The sequence below is a fragment of the Danio rerio genome, chromosome 4 (genome assembly GCF_052040795.2).
Source record: "Danio rerio strain M-AB ecotype USA chromosome 4, GRCz13ab, whole genome shotgun sequence".
Taxonomy (NCBI): domain Eukaryota; kingdom Metazoa; phylum Chordata; class Actinopteri; order Cypriniformes; family Danionidae; genus Danio; species Danio rerio.
Window position 1 is genome coordinate 23,326,807 of NC_141024.2, and position 19,803 is coordinate 23,346,609.

The following is a 19,803-nucleotide window of genomic DNA, read 5'->3' on the forward strand; positions in this document are numbered from 1 at the left end:
GTGAGCTCCTTCTATAAGTACAGATAAAAATAACTAATTTAAAGCATAAAATAATGATGTATAAACCGTGTCAACTAAACACATTTACTGGTCCTGGCGTGAGAAAGTCTGTAGGAGTGTATTATTTCATAATACACACAAGGCATCCTAAATATGTACCATGCTTAAAAGTTTGTGAACCCTTTAGGATCTTTCAGATTTCTGCAAATATGCGTAAACATGACCCCAAACCATCACCTAAAGGTAGACCAACATAACCATAATTTAAGCACAGATAGAGTCAAAACTCAACAGTGCAACTTGTCCTCCAAACTATACAACAGAATACCAATAGGTCATTTTATTGGCCAATTCCCTGAAATATGACCTATAGCTAATAGGAGGAGGAGGAGGAAGGAAGAGGAGGAAACTCTCGCAACATAAAGGTTTTTTGTTTTTGTTTTTGGTGAATTAATGGTTAATTTCTATACATTTGTACCAAAATGAAAATGGCAGCATCTGATAATAGCAATGAGGATGTTTGCACAAGCTCTGTATTTCACCTTACCAATCAAGTCATGCGTGTTTATTAATGTAGCACTTTACATAGAAGACATTGTTTAAAGCAATTATATTACAATTACAATTTTAGATTTAAATGTCAAGCTCTTGATTATATCATCTCTTGATTGTTCACATCTTTCTGACCTTGACAGACTGAACAGAAAAAAATAACCAGAGAAAATCTACATGTAAAAGAAGTGGAGACCCAAAGCCAGATCTACATATAATGTGATTACCATTGATGGAACAATGAATTCTGGTTTCTACCAGCAACTTCTAAAGTAAAATGTCAGGACACCTGTCCTTAAATTGAATCTTAAAAGAAAGTGGGTCAAGCAGCAAGACAATGACCACAGGCACACAAGATGTTCGACCAAAGAGTGGCTAAAGTGGAACAAAGTTAATGTTTTGGAATGGCCAAGTCAAAGTCTTGACCTTAATCCAATTGAAATGTTGTGAAAGGACTCGAAGCAAGCAGTTCATGCGAGAAAACCCAAATAAATATTCCAGAGTTAAAGCTGTTTCGAGCGATGGTTCAAATGCCTCCAAGATGTTGTGCAGGACTGATCAGAAACATTGCTTTCGGTATCTGGTGTGACCGCAAGGTTAGGCTCGCATAAATTTAGAAAGTATCCTCTAATAGATGGCCAAATAGGTTGTTTGTGCAAGTAGCTTATTATGACCTGAAGTTTGGCCTCTCGGGTGTAAAACTAATAAGTTTTATAATGCATGTTTAATCAAAAAACAATTATGACTGTTGCTACAGTACAAATAAAAATACAGGACTGTTTAGAGAGCAAATTACAGGGGGGAGGGTAGTTTGGGGGGAGTGGTGGTGACCCCACTAATTAAGCCTTGATCCCTTCCTGAAGAACATCAAAGCAAGATTTTGCTAATTAGTTTGCACTGACATGTGTCTTAACAGATAATATAAATATACATTTGACAACCCCTATAATAGTTCAGAACCAGTATTGGAACTTATGATTATTGCACTGCTTTAGCGCAATGGTCTAATCGAGCTAGACAAATCAAAAATTTTCACGAAAACAAAACTTTACCACAGTAGAAAAGTGACAAACAAATCAGTTGGAGGACAGGCTGTACTTTTGTCAATCCCAGAATTAATCATCTCATTAGTTTGATTGAATTCGCTTTCATGTCTGAACACTGAATGATGTCTCAGGTCATTTTTATTCAAGAATATTGAAAAATCTAAACTTGGTTCACAAACTTTCAACCATCATTTCTCACCAAACTAATTATGTTTAAAAGACATCTAATAGACATCTATACACAGACGTTTTGGCTAAAACAAGACTAAAGAGCCACCGTACAAGTGAAAAGCTAAAAATAAATAAATACAGAATGCCGTCGTTTGAGCTGCAGATTACTTTATGACAAAGACAGTGCATAAAATAAAGACAGAATGTTGCGATCAGTTGAGAACCCCTACTGTATATGCTTGATTCAGTGACTGGCACACTTCTGCCTTGCTGCTGTTTGGTGTGTGTGTCCATACAATTGATATACTGCCCATAGACATTATAGTAGAAAGCATGGTCCGATTTCAGTTCATTGCTTCGACATGTCAACGTGGCCGCAATCTATTAAAATGTCTAGTGCCAGTCTCTGTTTAGGATTTATGTATGTACGTGAATGTGTGAAGCATCACAAGCAATGTATCAAAATTCCACTGATTTACTGAAATAAACTTTGCATTTCAGGATAATCTAGCACAGCTGTTTGATAATGAGCTAAACTTTCCTTCCTCTCTATGCAGTATTGGATGAACACAATATGTAGCCTATTCCTCTTTCTTTTTTACTTTGGAGAAGAGAGGAGAACAAAGTATCACTGTTTGAACTGACTCTGAAATGTTTTGCGTTTTTCTGGGATGGACTATTTATACGCATCAAAGTTAGTGTACAAGGTTTGTTTACGTGACACATTTTTCACATCAGAAAATTTCAGACTTTAGTGTGCAGAGACCTTAAATTAAGGCTGTCATTACAAAAAATGTAATTAGTCGTCTAACAAAAAAACAAAACAAAAGACTACATCAAATTTTATTTTTGGAAAATTGTTAGAAGTCCATTCGATTTTCACTGACAACCCAAATTTAGCTTTGTAGCCAAGATGTCTATGTTTACACATTTATTAGATGTCTTTTAAATGCAAAAAATGCTTAGTTTTGACAATTTACTATACTATTTTCTTAATAATCAGCCAACAAAAAAACCTCTTCACAGATCTGTCTTGCATTGAAAAAACATATAGTTACTCCATCTCTCATGTCCATTTAAACTATGTAGACATTTCTGAGCAGTATGTTACGCGTTTCAGTGTTAAACCTACCATACTCAGGGACCTGCCCTGTGCCTCTCTTGAGCAACAGGCGAACTCTACGGCCACCCGATTTGATGAGCTCAATAGCCCGAGCGTGGGTCATATCCCTCGTGCTCTCCCCATTTATCTCAATGATTTGATCACCAACCTGCAAAACAGACAAAATAAATTTATCATCCTGGTTAGGATGCATTCAAATCTCTACGTCTGTGAACACAGACATGCAAATGCTTATACAAAAAAATAAGTAATTATTTTCTGACAGATTTGAATTGCATCCTGCATTGAATATGACTGGCATTTATGAAAGATAATTATTCGGTAGGATCAATAAAGGTCTATAACTCATGTCGACAGTTTTTGTTAAGCGCTAATCAGCATTAACAGTCATGAATGAGATCGAGCAGCAATTAATTTGAGAATTAGCATCACTAATGAATTATGCGTTTGAGGCTTCTAAGAGGTACAATTCTGATGCTCTTCATCAACTTTGAGTAAGGTGTGCGGCTGCTGTGGATAATGAGGGAATGGTTAATTAGCCTTCCTATATGAAAAAAAGGAAGCTGGTATGTTCAATATTTCAACAATTAGCTTCCCGGCAACTGGTGGGGTCTTATTTTTAAAATTCTGTTTTAGCTTTGAATTCATCTTCATTAAAGCAGAGCCATCAAAATGACGGTAGTGTGACGAATCCATCGCTTTCAACAATACATTTCAAGACAATTACTGTCAGATTGTCAGATCATGCGCCGTGAGCAATATAACTGTTATTATGCATATTACGCATCTCAGATTTTGTGTGGGCTAAGATACTTTTGTGCAGTAAAAAAAGATTATACATTTTTAGCCTGTTCATTTTGGAAGAATCTGTGTCAGTTGCTTAGTCTAAGTAATGTGCAGCCTTTACCATTTATGAGTATTCACATACAGATGGATGTAAAATAAATAAATGAATAAAGTAATGATAAAACAGAGACAATTTGAGACTCTTGCATTCCAATTACTAAAGTATAGAGACAATATTATAAAACCACATACTAAATCTAAATATATTTTTAATTAAAACAATAAATATTATATATATATATATATATATATATATATATATATATATATATATATATATATATATATATATATATATAAAACCAGACAAAAGTCTAGTGGCCTATTCAAGTTTTAGGAACAACAAATAATAACTTAACTTTTAGTTGATCATTTGGTATCTGAAATGGCTGATATGAAAGGCAAAGGCCTTTAGATTACGCTTATTTTACCAAAATAAAATATGATCATGCCTTGACTTTTAATTATTTAATTAGGACAGTAAGGTCTGTCTTTGCTTAGACAAAACTCTTGTCACTCTCCTGTGGTTTGTAATGTAATGGGCAGCACAAATGTCTTGATACCTCAAGCTGTTGATGTTGCCATCCACTCTGCAGATCTCTTGCACGCCCATATACCTAATGTGACCCCAAACCTTGATTTTTCCTTCACCAAACTTGACTGATTTCTGCTAGACTCTTGGGTCCATGCGGGTTCCAACAGGTCTTCTGCAGTATTTGTTATGATTGGGATGCAGTTCAACAGATGATTCATCTGAAAAATCTACCTTCTGCCACTTTTACAAATGATCAACTAAAAATCAAGTTATTACGTGTTGCTCTTACAACTGGGATTGACGACAAGACTTTTGTCAGGTAGTGTATTCATAAATTAATATATTTTATTACATTATTTAAAAAAAGTATTTCAAATGACTAATAACGTATTTTAATATTACTTATATACTAATATTAAAATACATATCTGCTAATCAGTTATTAGTCAATTAAACATATCATTTATAAGACAATTATATTAAAAACTAAATAATAACCAATAATTTGAAAGACATTTTTTCTCTACCTAGATGCTTTATAAATTCCAGTATATTCTCCCTTAAAAGCACAACAAACAATGTAGAAAAAGATTGCATATTTTTGCCCCTAAAACAGGAAATTCTGCCCACATATATGCTGATGCAAAGCATGTAGGAGCATTGAACTTGTCTTGTGTCTATGGACTAATTGGCCTGGGGCTGGGGAAAATGAACGAGCCAATTATAGTAACAAATGGAGAATTCCTCTCAAATGGTCTGTATAATGTGGAAGCCTGGGCAGGTCGGCAAGTATTTTTTTTTTAATGACTCATTAAGATCTTGTTTGAATGAGGGGCAGAGAGTACTATGACTCTCTCATTATTGACAAGGAGTGTCTGGTTTTTTGTTCTCGGGGACGGTTCCTCTGACCTCAGAGGTGAAGAGTGTTAGTAAAAGCACCGTCAGCAGCCCTATTATGCTTTCAGTGTTACTAGAAGGCACGTGTGAGAAAACTACAGCAGCGGCAAGTGTCTTCTGATGGCTTTATGACTTCATGCTTAATGGAGTTTCGAAATACCACAGGTCTGTTCCATCACAAACTAATTATAGTTTTAGGAGGCATTTTGTGCTGTGGTTAAATTCACACCCCGATTGAAGGCAAGATGATGTTTACAGTCAGAGTGGAGGATCTTGAAAGGAAGGGAACAGTCAGTGTTTATGATGATCAGCAGGTAATGTGCTAAATATGAAAGGATTTAATGAGAGGAAGAAGACAGGGAATATCCTGAGGGGACTGTTTTATTCACATTAGCTATGACAGATTCATTACGGCTGAGATGTGAACAGAGAACAGAACAGAACAGTAGAAAATGGATAGATGGTTGGAGAGACAAACAAACAGACAGACAAACAGATGTATGGACAGACAAAGATAGATAGATAGACAGACAGACAGTTAAATAGATGGATGGATAGAAAGACAGACAGACAGACAGATAGACAGACAGATAGGGATGTCATCTCACCCTCATCCTCCCATTGCGTATGGCTGGTCCGTCTTCAGCCAATCTCAGAACAAACAGGTCCATCTTATACTCACGACCTCCACGAATACTAAAGCCAAAACCTTTCATCCCCTTTTCCAACTCAACCGTGAAGAAATCAAAATCCTGCAAACACACACACAACCATAAAGACATTTCTGTAATTTTCTGTAACATCCATAATGTATGCTTACTGTAAATTATCTGTCAAGTGTCACCTAATACATTCATAGAGTACATAGTCATTAGGGCAAAACAATGAATAACATTTGCAATAATATTTTGATACTATAAAATGTGATTTTTAAAATGCAATGCAATTAGACTTCATGTGGGGGTCATAAGAATATTGTGTAAGCAAAGAGCATGCATGTATTGTGTGGTCCTTTAATGTACAAATCAGCAAGCCACAATGAGAATGCAGTTATGTATATAGTATATGTTTTGATCACCAGCTGGAGTGCCCAAGACCTCGACTAGAAGGCACTCCACCCATTACCTCTGTCACCCAGACTACATTTCCCACATATAATAACACTTTCTAAATGCTAAGCAATGGGGTTTTCAAGTCTTACTTTGTCTTTGTTCTTTGCTGGTGTTTTTAGTTTATGCTGGAAAAGCATGTAATGTACTGTGGAAGTAGCTAAACGATCAACAAATGTAATCATAAAGTAAACACAAAACAAAATTATCCAACTAAATCTCCTTGGGACTCGAGACTTGTGAAACACTCTCGCCACCAGCCTTGATACGCTCTCATTGCTCTTATGCTGTGTTCCTACCAGACACGGCACAAGCGAATAAATCATACTATTCACGCAAAAATAGACGCGTGAACATTTTGAGTTTACTTGCTTCATTTGTGCGTCATATTAACTTTACAATAGATATGGATTTGCATCTGCCTGTTGACTCTAGCTTTGTAGCTAGAAGGCTAACATGGATTTTATTGAGATAGTAGCTGTGTTTATGTGCTTTAGGCAGGCTGAAAATCATCGGGGTTGTGTCCGAGTCCACTAGATCCTTTCAGAGGTACACCCAGCTCTGTGGGTTCATCAACTCCTCCAGAAATTATACCTGGATGATGGAGGATTTCAGCGGTGCTTCAGACTGAGCCGAGCCCAGTTTGATGAACTGTTGTCCGGTGTCAGGAAGAGGATTTCCCCTCAGGACACCAATAACAGGCACTACGTCATAATCACTTCCCTATAAGAGCAAGCACATAATTGGTTAACATGGCACAAATGTCCACTGAAGTTCAGATTTTCCAACTTGAGCAGCATTAGCTCCAACCACACTGCTCCCAATTATTTTTTTTTTTTGAGAGGTTAAGTCAGAGTACATTAATGTGTAAGCAAATGTGTGAAGACTACACAGGACTCACCATGTAGACTTCTTGCAGAAGTTTTAAATTAGATTTAATGGGGAACAGGTGGACTAATAATCAGTGCAACGTGTTGTGGGAAATGTAGTTCGGATGACTGGCTGAGGAAATGTATAGAGGGCTCTCTACTGGAGCTCATAAGCACTACAGTTGCTGATCATCACAGTAAATATGATTGTTTTAATTATGAGTGACCAAGCTTGAAACATTTATTTTATGAAGATTTTTAGAAAAAAAAAGTGTCAGTCATTTTTGTTCGCTTGTTCCATGTTTATTTTTGAATAATACAGAATATAAAAAAAAACAGCACATTAAATCACAATCGCACTATTGGTCATGGTGAAAGAACTAATGGAATGAAATGAAAGAACTGTGGCATCCTGCTGTCCGGTAATAAAAATGTGCAAGGGTCAGCAGGCATCAGCCTGTAGTCCACTATAGATAGTGGTCACTATAGGTCCAATATAATTGCACTGTAGTCACTATATCGCAATTAGATTCTTTTCTAAAAATTGTTTAGCTCTAATAGTCATGATATTCACCTCCTGATTATTAAAGAATTATATAAAGCAGTGAGCATTTATACTCCTTATAAAACTGTGGGAGAGAGTGAAAGAACTACCTGTGGCATCCTGTAGTCTGGTAAGGGAAAGGTGCGAGGGTCAGCAGGTAGCGGTCTGTAGTCCAGCAGTGGTGGGTGTCTGTAATCCAGCGTTGGGGGCTGTCTATAATCTGCTACAGGAGGGTGTCTGTAGTCCACCGGAGGTTGACGGTAATCAGTAAATGGCTGCCGAATGTCGGGTTTTACATCCTGCCTGGCTTTCACCTCTGACCTGTAGCTAAAAAAATACTTTTATTTACATATGAGCAAGTGTGCAAAAGTGTTTGAGCGACAGGAAAGCTTGCATCCAATCAGATGGTAGAATATATGTAAAAAGAACTCATGCTGTTTACTCAAATTGAAGTATGCTCGAATGCATGCAAATCTTCGACCACGTCTATGGTGTTTATTGTCAAGCTTGTCTGCGGCAATTCAAAATAGTATCTTTTATCAGCCATGAAAACTATAATACATAAACACATAACAGGAATGAGGAAATTCTCAAAATATTTACTCTGTTTATGTCTGTTTACCAGCAGAAGCTGTCAGAAACGTCTTGCCGCTGACGGAACTACAGCTCTAATGAATTTTAAAGTTTAATGCAGGATAATGTTCTGTTGAAAATGGCGGAGCCCGAGGAGCTCTAGGGTGTATATTGAAACTTGAGAGAGCATGGAGAGGAAGTGAAATCATTGGTCCCTGCAGGCTACATGAATGATTAAAAACTGTTTTAAAGAGCCGTGCAGGTAAATTATTCAGTTCTGTGAAAGATAAGTGATTTTACGCAACTACCTAATAGTGAAAGACTGTCTGTGAGTCAGAGAGCTTCAGATTCACTCTATAAATAGAGAACTTTAGGGAGTTTTACTGTAACTTGATGACAGAACTAGTTTAACTGGACACTTCTGTACAGTTATATATTGGTTAACGGGATAGTTCATAGTTAATCAATTCTGTCTTCATTTACATGTTCAATAACTGTTTAAGTGTCTGTTAAACACAAAATAAGTTTTAATGAAGATTGTTAGAAACCGACAGACATTGACTTTTTATTTTTTCCTAATGTGAATGTGAGTGGCTACCAGTTTCCAGCATTCTTTAAAATATCTTCGTCAGTGTTCAACAGAACAAAGCTTGGAAAATAACTTGAAGGTGAGTAAACTTTAAGCAATTTTCATCTTCATCTATCACATTTCCAGGATTCTCAGAAGTCATCATCATTGGTTAAACTTCTAAAGTCATAAGTAATTTTTTTGTATTGCTAAAAAATGTCAATAGCTTTTTAAAATAAGGGAGAAAGTATTGAGAGCTTTATTACATTTATTAGAAGAGAAAATTGTCAAATTTGTTGTCACTCATACATACTCAAACTACTTTACTTGTCACAGTTGGGTTTAGTTGAGTTTAATGTAATGTAACTGCCACTGGTGAAGGCTGAAACAATTTTACAGATGCATGTTAAAGTAAACACGAGGCTATATTCGCTTAACGCTTTTTCAAGTTCAGTGTTTTATGCCAACCATTACCTAATGGCCTGTTTCCACTGAGTGGTACAATACAGCACGATATGTTTCGGTTCGGTATGCTTTTATGGCCGTTTCCACTGTAAAAAGGTACCTAAAAGCAAACCATACCACTTTTTAGGTACCCTTTGCAAAGGGTACAACAAAAGGGTACGAAAAGACGAAGCAAGATAACTGAACGCTATTGGTTTACAGAGATAAGTCACTCGCTTGTGCAACAAGCCAAGTGAATAAAAACAAAGAACCCGCCATTTTTAAAAACACAGCCGAGAAATTACACGTTAATAATATATACAAATGGTAACAAGCCATGGTCGACCAGAGCTCAAACAAGCCTTGACGCCTTGATGAACAGCCACAGTCAAGAAGAAGAGCAGAATCTTCCTTATGTCCGGTGGTGGTTAACAAGGCAGTCTAAAGCGCAAGCGGTTTTGCTTTCTCATGTGCATTCGCCGCGCATCTATATTTGAAATAACAAACTTCTTGAGCTGATGATAATAATGTGCGCGTGATTATTTAAGTGGTTCTGACATTCGATTCTTTCAGAAACAGACAAACACGAGATTGACCAGTGAAAAAACAAAAGAGAAGCCCCAAAAAAACAAATGATTGTTTCAGCAACCAAAAAAAAAAAAAAAAAAAAATTGACAAACTGCCATGTTTAACTATTATCATCACCTTTTGGACTATTAGGAACTCAGAATGATGGAATTACTTTCTAACAAGAGGTTACATGTGCTGGTGAAGATTAAATATATAGATGAGAGGTTTGCACTGACTCTGGGCTTTATGTTGTGTGTGGTTTTTGAACCCAAAAAAGAACTAAATCTATGCTGTGTATAGTTTTTCTGTAAATTGGGACTGTAAGAGTCTGTATGTGTTCATATACTGTATGTTGCATTTATTTATTTAATATAATTGCAGACGTTGCAGTAGGCAATTTTTATCATTGATCTGCAGTTATAATCAAATCATGTTCATAGAGAGGGTAGTAATGAACATTTATATAAGTATTTATGTGTATGAAGCATCTGTGTTGTGAGAAGTGCTTCTCATATGATATTTTAACGACCCTTACAGCTTTACTTTGACATTTCCTTGAGCGAGAATGCCGTTGACTGAAACTTTCTGTCGTACACCATGTCCACCAAAAGAGTACTATTGGTACCCTTTTACCAGTGGAAAGACAAGCTTGTTAAAGGTGACCCGTACCGACCCCTACCCTACTGTACTGTACCACTCAGTGGAAACAGGCCATTAGGTTACCTGCCTTATTTTCACACAGTGCCACCAAGTGGTCAGGATAAATGAAATATATATCTTTTTGCTTACAACTTATGAACATTTCAACAAATATTAAATTAAAATGCCTAAATCCATTTGAACCCTAAAAATGTCTGATTTCAACTATATATTTTTTTAGTTTATTTGTAATGTATTTAGACAAAATTTATGGAATTTTAATTGTGGCATTGACCTTTCAAGCTTTTGACACAGTGTTCTGTTGGTCAACACAGCAAATTCGATTGACCAACATGAACCTGTTGCCAAATCTGTGTTTTACGTGCAAACACAACATTTCACCTCACACATATTAATTTTTTTGCAATTCAGATTCCTACTTGCTTTAACTGAAGAAGAGTGTAAATGCATAATATATTAATAGGTTTTGCTCAATTTTAATAAGCAATGGTAAAAATGACTAGCACATTAAAATATTATTTAATGTCCTCAACAAATGTCCAAGGAACTGAGCAACCATCAGGGTCAAACACTATACACATTTTCTTCAGAAAACAAAGTGTCAACCTAAAAATAGTGTTGTTGTAGTAGTAAACCATTAATCCTGAAAACCATATTTAAGCAATAAAGTAATTTAAGTTAGTTTCTTGCCTGCTGTCGTGGCTGTAAGTTTGTACTGGCTGAGTTTGCGGGTTCTGTTGGGTCACTGAGCTGGGATGATTGGCTGGGCTGTTTTGAGTGACAAGGCTCGGCTGTGCTTCTGAAATGGGTTGCTTTATGGGACTGGGTTGAGGAGCAGAGTTTTGTTGAGCATTGGAGTTTGCTAGAGGGGCTGCACCGGTCTGGTTCACAGTGTTAGGTTGACACACTGGACTTGGCTGGGCCATAGGACTTTGCTTCTCTGAGCTGCCTGCAGAAGGAGTGCTGTTAGTCTCTGAAAAGTGGAGAAAAGACAAAATATAAGTAATTTCTAAATCTTATCTTTGTTATACAGGTGTCTATATTTAACATCTGTTAAGGTAGCAGATTAAAGGTTACATGAGTGCAAAAAATAACCATGGCTTTTGATAGCTTTTTGCATGTACTTTCTGTGGTCTTTTAGAAGCAAATTTATTACAATAATTGAATAAATTTGCATGTCAGTTTTCCATCCTGCAGTGGTAGTTCATGTAAGTGTGAAAAATTAATCTTTTTAATAAGGCAAAATCAATATTAAGTCCAGTTTACAGTATTTGTTCCAAGATCATAGACACATTGATTTATCTAAAGTGGTCAAATGTGGCATGTACAAATAAAAAACTAAATATTATTTTGTGCATGTATTAAATTTGCCAAGTTTTAAAGCTCATGAGCTGCATTTTCAATATCTTTCATATTGTGCAACTGAAATTAAAATAGAAAGATCGCTGTCATGCAAATATCCACATTTAATAGAATCTCCTACATAGTATATCACATATCATATTTATTTACAATTTTTATGATTACAATGTAATGAAAATGTGTATTTACATTGTGTTAAACGGTGCCACAGAATGCATTGATTCAATGTGTTAAATTGATCTCTAAAACATGCAGGCAGTAGGGCTGCATGATTTTGGAAAAATCTGATATTACGACATTTTATTTTTCTGCAAGAAATATTGTGATATGAATAGTTTCAAAAATCAACATACATCTAAGAGCAAGTAAAATATTGTTTTGTTTTCACTGTCAGAAGAAATAATTCAAATTTAAGAGTTTTTCCTGAAAACAAGCAACATTATCTGCCAGTGGAGTAAGTAAAATGATCTTGTTTTCGCTTTGAAATTTAAATATAAACAAAACAAAAATTCTAAGTAAGACTTTTTCTGTCATAAATCATATAAATTTCATATAAATACAGTGACTGGATACAATTCTGTAGCTCGTAGTCACTTCTTTGCGAAGTGAATATTGTGGATGTACACATTTTGATATCGATGCTTAATAGGTACTTAAGATGCTCAAAACTTCTCATATCCAAAAATTAGCCGCAGAGTAAAGGCAAAAGGGCCAACAAGTGCTAAGCATCTCTGGGAACTCCATCAAGACTTTTGGAAGACCATTTCAGGTGACTACCTCTTAAAGCTCATCAAGAGAAGGCCAAGAGTGTGCAAAGCAGTAATCAAAGCAAAAGGTGGCTACTTTGATGATACTAGAATATGACATATTTCTGTTGATTCACACTTTTTTGTTATGTATATAATTCCACATGTGTTAATTCATAGTTTTGATGCCTTTAGTGTGAATCTACAATTTTCATATTCATGAAAATAAACAAAACTCTTTGAATGAGAAGGTGTGTCCAAACTTTTGGTCTGTACTGTATGTTAAATTAACGAAACAAACATTAACAGACTTTATGGCTCTTTGGTTTGAGACTGAATACGTTTATAATCCGTATATCCTGCATTTTGCATTCTGATGAACTGTGAACACTCCATTTTCATGCATGGCTGCCTGTTTGACAGATCTGCTCCTTTTTACCACTTCCATTTTCAAAATAAGAGTCCTACACACATAGTATGATTTATACAATCTTTAATAATCTTAAAAAATAAGGAAAATTTGATTGTTGTAACCCCAGTATGAAACCTTGTGGGCAATCAAACAGCCTGTGGTGTGTATATTAACCACACAGTGTGGACCATCAGAGTGTGTGTTCCTTTCAATGCACTAAACTCTTGCTATTCAGTTATGCCTAAGTACTGTATATCCAGATTTTCATTCAATGGCATCTTTATTCAATAAGGAAAGCTATAAATATGGCATGTCTCCACACCCAATAAAGAATGACCTTTTCAAATGGCATCATGTGGCCATCTAAAAACAGCAAATATAAGAACTGTTTTATCTTAATTGGTTTGTTTTTTTAACTGCTTAAATAAGTGCAATTTGTGTGGCACAGTTTTCCACTTTGCAGCCTGGTTCTGAGTGCTCATAAAGGCACACTACTAAAATTGTACTACTCTGCTGGAGTGTAAAAAACAAATAAGATCAATACTTGGATTTTGGTGGATTTTTACTTGGATTAACGTAGATACTAGGTGCTTATCAAGATGTAGAAGTGCTGCAATAATGTACAGCGTGTGAGAAATCTACAATGTGTTATGAAATTTTACATTTATATTTGAAACACAGTTTTTAACAATTTTCTCCCTAAACTGATCTCTAAAACACTCCTACCATCACTTTCCCCTACCCTCTGTTAAAATCAAGTAGTCCTTTCCCAACCTAACTCATTGGATGAGCTAATTGAATGACAGTTCAATGCTCAGGAAGTCAACAAATAAATGTCCTATTTATAATAATCTCTGCATCTTAGATTAAATAAGCCATATAACAAAAGCATAATTACAAGCAGCCGCTTCAATAGCAGACATACATCCTCCCAGTCGTCCACTCACCCTCCTGAGGGATGATCCTGAGTGTGACACTTAGTCCGGCGTCCTTGATCAGTTTGACGATGTCGGCATGCGGCATGTTGACGATTGATTGATTGTTGACGGCCAGAATACGATCTCCAACCTTAAGCTTCCCACAGTGGTCTGCTGGACTTCCCTCAATGATGCGGCCGATCTTATGAGGCACAGCTAAAAACACACACATACAAGCAGTTTTATTTTTTTACGTAATACGTGGAGAGAGCTCTCTATCTGCACTCTGTCCTTTCCTGTTAGTGGAGCTGTTTTTATATACGAGCGTGGGCGCTGCATTAGAACATTGTAACTAGCCTCTTCAGCCCTCAAATAGAAGTGCATCCATTATTAATACGCAGGTTTATGAGGACATGCTGCACTTTTAAAATCACTATGACCCTCTGAAACAGCCCGCCTGTGTGAGCTATTACAGTAATGGAATGTCCCAGATTGAAAAGAAGTTAAAGTTAAAGTGTTGAGAAATAATTGTTCCATACCAGCAGCGGCTGCAGTTTCGGGCCTGTTTAGTGAACTGATAATGACAAATCCGAATCCTTCGGTCTCCTTGCGCTGGATGGATACGTCATTAGGCTGTGCATTCTGATTGGCTGCTGTGTCTGGAGGGGAGGAGCCTGTGGTGGATGGGGCGGAGTTTTGAGAGGGGGCAGAGTTGTTACAGAACATTCGGGAGTTGAAGTCACTTCTCGGGGAACTGTGTTGTGTTGATCCAGGACTGCGGCCGTTCTCTGGAAAAGGTTCGCCTGAAGGTAATACAGTAAGAGAGAGCAGATTTTTCAGAACATTACATTTTCATTGCTTGGGCAGATGAAGTTAGAAGTTTAAGACTCTGAGTTTTGATACTTTCTTACATATATCTGAGTAATTGGTGGTTCATTTCACTGTGGCAAGCCCTGTTAAATCAAGGACTAAGTCAAAAAAAATTGAGGAAAGGAAGTGACATTTTCTTACATAATAGCATACTGAGATTCAAAGGTTTGGGGTCAGTATTGCACAGTGTGTACAAGAGACCCCTTGTTCTTTTATTTTTTAGATATTTGCTTTTGGTAAAACTTTAAGTTTTTTTTTAAGGATTTTAAGGTGTCCTTGCTACATGTTCCATGTACCTACTATACTAATTACAATTAATAAATGCTAAACACTTTGACTGTTAAAGTAATTTAGACTGTTTTAAATATTGATTTAACTACACAGCATTGTTGGTTTACAATGAAAATCCAACACATAATCCTGTTGCACTACTACACTTGACTTTGGTTTTATTGTAAAAAACAAACAAACAAGAAAACATGTTAAATGAGAATCTGAAATGTTTTTATAAAAAATAAAGATGATTTAGCATTAAAAAATGTTTTATTTTGATTCTTTTTAAAAATAAATTGTTTGTACACTTTATATCTTCTGATTTTTATAGTAAACCAACCGTAAACGGTTGAAATTTTAGAAATTATGGGATGTGTTGAAAAAAAAAGAAGTTTTTTTTTATTGATTGTGTTAATATGAATTGAGTGTATTAACACACACAAACATAGGGAGAACATGCAAACTCCACACAAAAATGACAAACAAGCCAGTCGAGGCTTGAACCATCGACCAGTGCAACCCACTGTGCCACTGTAATGCCCACTAGTACTATTTTTTTTCTTGGTGGGGTAGTTAAAAGGATAATTACATGCAACTAATCGTCATCCTGACCCAAACAATAGAGTACGAACATGTAATTAATTCATATTACTCAGGAATGAAATTAATAGTTACACTGTAACAAGGGCACCTTAACATAAAGTATGTTTTATTTAAAATTTTAAAATGTTTATTTTTTTATGATTTTTTTTGTTATTTTTATTGGTTGTATTTCTATGTTTATATATCATGAAATATGTCAACTTATTTTATATTTTAAAATAAGTTGACAAATTTCATGACTTTTTTAAAGTTTATTTTGTTTAAATAAATATTAATGTTTTAATGTTATTGTTTAAGTCATTTGTTTTATTGTTTTAGTTCCAGGTATCAATCAATCAATCAATCAATCAACCAACCAACACAGAAACAAACAAAATATATGATGCTGCATAACTGTTTACAGCAATAAATATGATAATTTTATATTAATTTCTGAAGAATCATGTGACTTTCAAATATTTCATATTTAACAAAGCTCATTAATTCAGCTTTGAAAGAAGGAAACTATTTACTTTTTAAAATACAATTGTAAAACAAATATATATCTAAAAAAAAATGTTTTAATTGTAATAATAATAATTCAAAATGTTACTTACACTTTTAACCAAATGTGATCCCTTTATTACTTACTAAAACTCATAATGCTTTTATAATACTGGTCACACTTTGCAATAAGGTCTTGCTATTCAATGAATTTACTAAAATGAACCACTGTAGTAACTTACTTCATACTTGTACAGCATTTATTAATCATAGTTCAACATTTACTAATGCACCCAATGAACTGTGAGCTAACACGAATTAACAGTGAAGAACTTTTTCCATTAACTGACTTTATTAAAGATGAATAAATACTGTAATAAATGTATTCTTCGTTGTTTATTCATGTTAGATGATACATTAACTAATGCAACCTTAATGCAAAGTGTTACCTTAATACTTAATAATATTCACCACATTTCCACACGATTCTCTGTTCATATGCATATTTTAGATGCAGCAGCAGGTATCACCAAAGTGTATGTGTGTGTGAGTGAAAGACACAGTAGTATAAAGTTTGTCTAAAGCTGGTCTGAAGGCCCTCTGTGATCAAACGGCAAACCAAAAAAGCCAAAACCCAGACATTTCCCCAAGATGCAAAGGGGGAGAAGGGATTGTCCAGGGAAGATAAGACTGAGAGGATGAGTCAGACAGCACAATCTGATCCTCAGCTCGCTGAAAATTATTAGACAGAGTGGACGAGACAGACAGATAAAGAGAGTAACAATATAACACAGGCTGCTTCATTACCTCCATTATCTTCATTATCACCTTCACATGACAGAAATATATCCTTCGCAGCAGTCTGTAATTGCTGTAACTGACTGGAAATAACAAGCTTTAGTCTTTAAAGGTTGTTTCTTTGGCTTTACGTCTCAAGGGTTTGTTCTTATTAAAACAAATTTCTGTTGTTTTTCTCCTTTTGATATGCAGTTCACTGTGCTGAAAACATTGTATAATGCTTACATTATTTATGCTGCTTTCAAATGCCTTTCATGTGCAGATTGTATTGCTTTACTTTGATCAATACCCAGACTTTAAATTCTTAACTCTGAGAATTGATTTTCAAATTAATATGACATATCAAGCTGTAAAAGCTGACAAAAAAGAAACAGCAGGAATTGTCAGGTAGTATTACACTCATGTCACAATAGTTGGACATATAAAAATATATGTAAAAAATAATAAACTGAAAAACAAGATTAAAAAAACAGTTGTAAAACATTGCAAAGCTTTTTTTTTCCAGTAAATATATAAAATCAGACATTTTTTATTTTGTTGCGATAGCAGTGTTGGGTTAGTTACTTTAAAAAAGTAATTACAATGATTGCATCATTAAAATTGTATTTGAAAGACTTTTCTAATTACTTTGTCTGAAAGGTAACTTAATTACTTGACTAAACACTACTTAAAATCCACATTAAATCCTAATGCATATACAATAGAAATTAAACTCTTTAAACATTTTTACAACAGAACCTTTTAATCAATAACACCATATTTTATTGTTGGACAGATCTAACATTCTTTAGTTTAAAAAATCTGTCTATCATAAAAAATATGTGAATTATACACACACACACTCACACACACACACACACACACACACACACACACACACACACACACACACACACACACACACACACACACACACACACACACACACACACACACACACACACACACACACACACACACACACACACACACAATTACTCTGTATCTCTGAATTTATGCCTTATGTTTTCATGAACTAATTTTTCACTAGTTATTTTTTTAATTTTTTATATTTATAAGTATATTTTAAATATTCATTTTTTAAGCATGTTCAATTGTCTTGATAAATATAATCTTTAGTTTAAAATGTTAAATTATGCAGAATATATATTTTTTCTAATTTGATATATACTGTACAGAACAGTTAAATTTAACTATGTTTTATGTATGTTTGTATGTAGTTATGTAATGCTTAAGTACATTATAAGTAACTGTAATTAAATGATCGAAAAATGAAAAGTAATCACTTAATTTTTTTTAGCAAAAAAGTAATTTATTAGCTGTAACTAATTACTTTGTAACTAATCATACACAATACTGAGTGATCATCCTTTTCACTATTTTTATAAAAAGTGCTTCGAATTTTGTCTAAATGTTAACTTTATAAACAGTGCTTAGCATAATTGAGTACAGCCCATTTTAAAAATGAAAATTTGTATCCATTTCTCAGTGAATAAAGGCAATATATTTCGGTGTATGCACAAACATAATATTGTATATCCTTCTACTGAAAATATTTATTTAAAGGATAGATTTGTGAGGAGTGTACTAAAATATGCTGAGCATTTTATGTTTATGAAGCACCAGTCCTACCGCACCCAACCCGGTTTGATCTGGGATCGAACCGGCAATTCATTGCATAGGAGTTGGATGCTCTAACATGGAGGCTAAAGACCATGACCTCTGGCGTTTGTAGCACCTTTTGAGGCAAGAGGAGTGAGTTTTACCTGCATAGCACTTTGGTAGCTGGCCTCCATTACATGTTAGTACTAAATCACAAAATAAATGTATACATTCTCAAAAATACAGGTACATGAGCTGTCACTGGTGTGATATCTTTACAAAAGGTACACATTTTTACTTAAAGGGTCCATATTGGCACCTCAAAAGTATATATTAGTACCTAAAAACGTTTAGGAGGAAAACTTTTGTACATTTTATGTACTAACATGTATCCTTGATGTATTAATATGGACCTTTAAGGTACAAATTTGTAAGGTATCACCCCAGTGACAACTGGAGTACCTTTATTTCTTATAAAGAGTGTATAATTCATTTATTAAAACTGCACAAAAATGTGAAAGCCACCATAGAAAACGTGTTCCCCATTGAACAGTGTTAGTTGTCGAAACAAACATAATGTGTCACCTGTGGGCTGAACTCTTCGTCGTACAGTGAGCTTGACCTGTCCCGTTCGGGCTGCCCCATGCATGAGGTCAATGACGTAACGGTGAGGTTTTCCAGCCACCACGATCCCATCGACTGAAATCAGCTCATCTCCAGGCCGCAGACGACCGTCTTTATCAGCAGGACTCTTCTCAATGATCGCCCCAATCAGGATCTGCACAGACACAATGCTGTCACCACACACTGTTCTAAAGGTCTCCTTTACTTCAGCAGCTTTATTTGATGTAGCTGATGTAATTTCAACGGATACTTGAAAGCTGCATGGAGTACATTAAGTTGCTCCTCCCCCTTTTAAAATTAGCCAATAGCGTTTTTGTTTATATCAAAGCTCTGTTAAGCTTAAGTAAATCTGACTCATAAAAGAAAACGAAAAGTCTTTACTAGCAATGCAAACTATTTCTACTCTTTGAAATACAGCAATCAGTGAAATTCGCTTGCGAAAACAGACTTTATTCGGTCAGTGGAAATAATATTTACACTGTCTGAATTCATATCAATCATTTAGAAAATTGTAATTGTGTGTGCCCTATTTTTCACATTCCTAGTGGCTCGTATGCTGACATTGTGTATGCGAGTGTGCAATGCATATTAATAACAGCACATTTC

At 35.1% G+C, this 19,803-nt stretch overlaps 1 protein-coding gene across 50 annotated transcripts in view; it reads right to left on the bottom strand.

The window, feature by feature from the left end:
* magi2a (membrane associated guanylate kinase, WW and PDZ domain containing 2a) overlaps nt 1-19,803 on the bottom strand; it is a 332,684-nt gene that overhangs the window by 10,973 nt on the left and 301,908 nt on the right. For 22 of the 50 annotated variants that reach the window (XM_087247160.1, XM_087247171.1, XM_087247164.1 and 19 more), the window contains 8 exons: nt 19,159-19,351; nt 14,484-14,747; nt 13,975-14,160; nt 11,198-11,480; nt 7,803-8,019; nt 6,874-7,002; nt 5,779-5,922; nt 2,902-3,040 (listed from right to left, as the gene is read on the bottom strand). In XM_087247160.1, the coding sequence (XP_087103286.1) occupies nt 2,902-3,040; nt 5,779-5,922; nt 6,874-7,002; nt 7,803-8,019; nt 11,198-11,480; nt 13,975-14,160; nt 14,484-14,747; nt 19,159-19,351 (1,555 nt within the window). The remainder of the gene's footprint in view (nt 1-2,901; nt 3,041-5,778; nt 5,923-6,873; nt 7,003-7,802; nt 8,020-11,197; nt 11,481-13,974; nt 14,161-14,483; nt 14,748-19,158; nt 19,352-19,803) is intronic. The other 28 variants (NM_001327853.2, XM_087247179.1, XM_087247161.1 and 25 more) reach the window with 3 other exon arrangements.